This window comes from Nanorana parkeri, unplaced genomic scaffold (assembly GCF_000935625.1).
Source record: "Nanorana parkeri isolate BGI_ZX_2015 unplaced genomic scaffold, ASM93562v1 scaffold324, whole genome shotgun sequence".
NCBI lineage: Eukaryota > Metazoa > Chordata > Amphibia > Anura > Dicroglossidae > Nanorana > Nanorana parkeri.
In genome coordinates this window covers 634,371-639,512 of record NW_017306592.1, presented here as the reverse complement: position 1 = coordinate 639,512, position 5,142 = coordinate 634,371, and the positions used below count along the sequence as shown (strand labels likewise).

Below are 5,142 nucleotides of genomic sequence, written 5' to 3'. Positions count from 1 at the left end.
TAAAGAGGACCTGTCATGTAAATTGGCTATCCCATAGGGGGCTTCTTAGCCCCCCATGTAATAGCAATAAAGTTGTGTGTGTGTAAAAAAAAAAAAAAGTAATACAAAAACGAAAGATACATTAAAAAAAATAATGCATAACATTTTTTTAAAGTCCCCGCCCCCCACATACACACGCATATGTGCGCCTACGTGCCGCAGATGTTGCATATTGCCGCAAACGTCGGAGTGAGAGCAATAATTTTAGAGCCATTAAGGCCGGGTTCAAACCTAGGCGTTTTACAGCGCTGATCGACGCGCTGTAAAACTCCCAGCAAATGAAATCCCATAATTTCCTATGGGCATGGTTCTCACTTGGGGGTATTTCAGCGTGTCGGAACGTGCTGAAAAACGCCCTACGCCCGCGCGTATCCATTAGGATACAGCCGGATAGCCCTCGTAAAGGCGCGTTTTGAGGGCTGCAAATCGCGGTTAAAACATGCACCCCAAAACGCGCGTCATACACGCATATTTCGAACGCCTAGGTGGGAACCCAGCCTAAAGGAGAACTATGAGGCGAGTGTTTTTCACTCACCTCATAGTTCTAGCCGACCTGTGACAATGAGACTGTCACAGGTCGGCAGGTCGGCTCAGTAGATCGCAAAGTGAGCGAACACATACCGGCGTTCGCTCACTTCTCGATCCTGTCACGGCTCTCTGCCCTGACAGGGGAGGAGCTGGATTCCCCCCTCCCCGCTCCGCCAGTGCTGACTGGCAGAACAGACGGTGGAGGGGGCGGGTACAGCTGGCTCTGCCTCTAGATAGGCAGAGCCAGCTGTCACTCACGCAGCTGGGCGGATCCAGACATAATTGTCGGGATCCGCTCCAGGTGCGGCATCTCAGTATACCGCGAGCTGCAGCTCCCTATATACTGAGCTTAGGGTGACGGGAGGACGCTAATTTGTGTTCTCCCGTTACCCTGAGAACTATAGGGAAAATGCCTAACCCCATAGTTCTCTTGCATTCAGTGTCACTCTCCAGCTAGATCCGATCTCTGCTTCATCAGCTTCTCTGGGTGTCCCTAGGTGACAGGGGTCTTGGAGACCCCTGATGTCTCCATAAAGAGGACCTGTCATGTAAATTGGCTATCCCATAGGGGGCTTATTAGCCCCCCATGTAATAGCAATAAAGTTGTGTGTGTGTAAAAAAAAAAAAAAGTAATACAAAAACGAAAGATACATTAAAAAAAATAATGCATAACATTTTTTTAAAGTCCCCGCCCCCCACATACACACGCATATGTGCGCCTACGTGCCGCAGATGTTGCATATTGCCGCAAACGTCGGAGTGAGAGCAATAATTTTAGAGCCATTAAGGCCGGGTTCAAACCTAGGCGTTTTACAGCGCTGATCGACGCGCTGTAAAACTCCCAGCAAATGAAATCCCATAATTTCCTATGGGCATGGTTCTCACTTGGGGGTATTTCAGCGTGTCGGAACGTGCTGAAAAACGCCCTACGCCCGTGCGTATCCATTAGGATACAGCCGGATAGCCCTCGTAAAGGCGCGTTTTGAGGGCTGCAAATCGCGGTTAAAACATGCACCCCAAAACGCGCGTCATACACGCATATTTCGAACGCCTAGGTGGGAACCCAGCCTAAAGGAGAACTATGAGGCGAGTGTTTTTCACTCACCTCATAGTTCTAGCCGACCTGTGACAATGAGACTGTCACAGGTCGGCAGGTCGGCTCAGTAGATCGCAAAGTGAGCGAACACATACCGGCGTTCGCTCACTTCTCGATCCTGTCACGGCTCTCTGCCCTGACAGGGGAGGAGCTGGATTCCCCCCTCCCCGCTCCGCCAGTGCTGACTGGCAGAACAGATGGGGGAGGGGCAGGTACAGCTGGCTCTGCCTCTAGATAGGCAGAGCCAGCTGTCACTCACGCAGCTGGGCGGATCCAGACATAATTGTCGGGATCCGCTCCAGGTGCGGCATCTCAGTATACCGCGAGCTGCAGCTCCCTATATACTGAGCTTAGGGTGACGGGAGGACGCTAATTTGTGTTCTCCCGTTACCCTGAGAACTATAGGGAAAATGCCTAACCCCATAGTTCTCCTTTAATCACTGATAACACTAAAACACTAAACTGATGAACAGTAAAAGCGTTTTAATCGTCGCCTATGGGAGTTTTTTTGCGATTTTGCGGGCGCACGCAATTTTAAAGCTTGACATGTTTGGTGTCTATTTACCCAACGTGACCCCGACTTTTATGTTTTGCTAAAAATATGGGTAAGAATAAATGTTTTATAACATAACGTAGGGAAACTTTTTTGTTTTTTTCCTACATTTGTGGTACTTTTTTTATTGTATAGTAAAATATACGTGGGGATTATATACCTACAAAAAAAAGCTCTATCTGTCCCCAAACTTTAACATAAATTGCAAGGCTATAGTCTGGTCATGCTGACTGGTGACATTTTTGACTGACTGGTGAGACACTATCAATTTTTTCAAGCCCTGGATATATCAGTGAAAAGCAGTTTTAAAAACTTGGGGAAGGCGTAGAACCTCTACTAGGTTTTTATTGCCATCTGCATCCTTGTTGTGGAGATTCCCCTTCATGACCCATTTACCATTGTTAAAGAAAGTGAAGTGAAAGAAAATCTCCCCAACATAAATATCAAAGAGCACCCCCAACAAAAATTCCTTGGTGGGAGTTAGGCCTTAAAGTAAATACGTGCTTTGCCAATGCAATTCAAAACAAAAGGATAACTTTAATTAGGACCTCTATTCAGCTACCGGCAGTGTAAGTCACACAGGCCAATGGACTCCCCATGTGATTGGCTCAACACTATCACAAGTATCAAGAATTGGCTACCACCACTGAAAGGCGGGGCAGTGAAGGAAAGGTAAGCATGTGCTGGAAAGGGGGACTGAAGCAAACCTGTTGCTTTGCACAGAATACAAATAGCAAATTTTTATCGTTGCGTGACGGAATAAATGTCAGTCAAAGTACTGCAGCGCTGAACACTGAAAAATGGCCTGGCCAGGTAGGGGATCTAAACACCTGGTCTTCAAGCGGTTAAAGATGACTTTTGTTTATAAAATATAAGCAACTACAGTAAACTCAAGATGACTGCACATACATTACTTCAACTTATGAAGACTTCTGCAATTTTCGTTAGACCCTAACCCCAGAAGCAGTGTGTAAGAATACTTTAGCTAAAACACAAGTGGGAGCTCTGGCGCAGCCGTGAGCAGGCCATAATGCAATGCACACACCACTCAAATGCTTGCTGGGGCATACACACTGCTGTGAGGGATGACAGGAAGCAAGCTAAATCTTCTGCTTGGAGCTAAAGCCACGGAATTCCTGCAGAAAGTACCTAGACTCAAGAGCTGCAGAGTAGTAGTTTGGATCACACCAAAAAATATGGTAGGCACTTTTTGCACGTTCTTTGGACTCACAGCAGCAACACTATAAAACGCCTGACAATAACAAAGCTGTAAGAAGACAGTTACCTGGCTGATAGCACGTGAGGAAAAGGTGATCTCGTCAGTGAAAACAATTATATCACTGGGGCTGAGCCTGTCAAAGTATTTCTTGCAGATGTCATATGCCTGGCTCCATTCATTGGCAGTTTGTGGGACTTTCTTTAGTAGTTGAGGGTCACCATTCCAAAAAAGTTTCTTCAGCCACGTAGCATGCACAGAGCTGGGAGAGAGCATGGTGCCATCCAGCTCCGGGATTCTGGAAGCCAGTTTAGAAATGGCCAACACATTATGACTGGTGAGGACGGGCTCCAGAGCTTTTAGAGGGCTTGAACTAGACTCGGACATCTTTTTGTAATCCAGACCTGTTGAAAAATGACATCAGTTTAATTTTTTTGAAATATTTAAACAAACAACCTTATCCTTCAACTTTTTGAGCTACTTTGTGCCAAAAAAAAAAGCTGGATGTGCCCTACCTTGCGTTGGTGTAACGGAAATTTTGGGTCATACTATGTTATTTATGAGTGTACAGCTACTACCCACTTGTGGGCAGGAAAGTCAAGGTTTTAAAGTTACTCTGAAGTTGTACTTTTCAAAGCTGAACATTGCTTGGACAGCTGAATACATATGCAAGTTTTCTCAACTGCCAAAAGACATGTTCTGTGATTTAGACGCTGCAATCAGACATCATACTCAGGTCAGTGACCTCACTTTTTTGCCATTGCAGTTAAAAGAGAACTATGGGGTAAGCGTTTTCCCCCATAGTTCTTTTTAGGGTCACAGGAGGACATGTACTAACCTTCTCCCGTGACCCAAAGCTCAGTATAAAGCGGGCTTTTGCCTGCGTTATACTGAGAGCACTGCAGCCGGGACGGATCCCTATATTTCTGTCGAGATCCACACAGCTGCGTGAGTGACAGCCTATCTAGAAGCAGAGCCAGCTGTGCCCACCGCCTCCCTCGTTCTTTTCTCCCCTCAGCGCCGGAGGATCGGGACAGTCACTGCTCACTGCAGGGAGATGATCGGTAAGTGAGCGGATCTGCGGCATGTTTCTGCTCACTTCCCGATCGATACAGCTGACCTGTGACAGCTTCTTTGTCACACGTCGTCTCTAACTATGAGGATGAGTGGAAATCACTCACCTCATAGTTCTCCTTTAAGAAATACAGCTTTGTCACCAAAATTCCATTTGTTTACTGTCTGCACATTAACAGAACACAAGTATAAGGATACGATCATCACTCTGCTGTTTCTTATCTCTCTGTTTCTAGAAGCAAGTTCCCAGAGCCAGGATTGACCTATTGTCTGCCCCACTTTCCCTCAATCTGAGAGTAGAGCTGAAGATAACAGGAATATAATGATACATTCAGATACATACAGTATATAAGGTGTGTTATAAATGCGTTGATAATGGTTCTAATGAATACATTAACCCCTTCATGACTGAGCCCTTTTTTTCATTTTTTTGTACCCATGTTATATTCCACATTTTAGGCCTGAAAATTACTTAAAACCCCCCAACATTATATATTTTCTGAATGCCAAGACCCTATAGAATAAAATGGTGGTAGTTGCAAATTTTTATGTTGCGCAATATTAGCGCAACTCCTTATTAAACCCCAATATTTAGTGAAACATTTTATTAAATGCCCCAAAACACAACAAAATACC

At 45.4% G+C, this 5,142-nt stretch overlaps 1 protein-coding gene across 1 annotated transcript in view; it reads right to left on the bottom strand.

Moving 5' to 3' along the window:
* Positions 1-5,142, bottom strand: part of NBAS (neuroblastoma amplified sequence) — a 578,163-nt gene that overhangs the window by 170,950 nt on the left and 402,071 nt on the right. Inside the window, exon 44 of the mRNA XM_018558184.1 lies at positions 3,502-3,836. Within this exon, the coding sequence (XP_018413686.1) occupies positions 3,502-3,836 (335 nt within the window). The remainder of the gene's footprint in view (positions 1-3,501; positions 3,837-5,142) is intronic.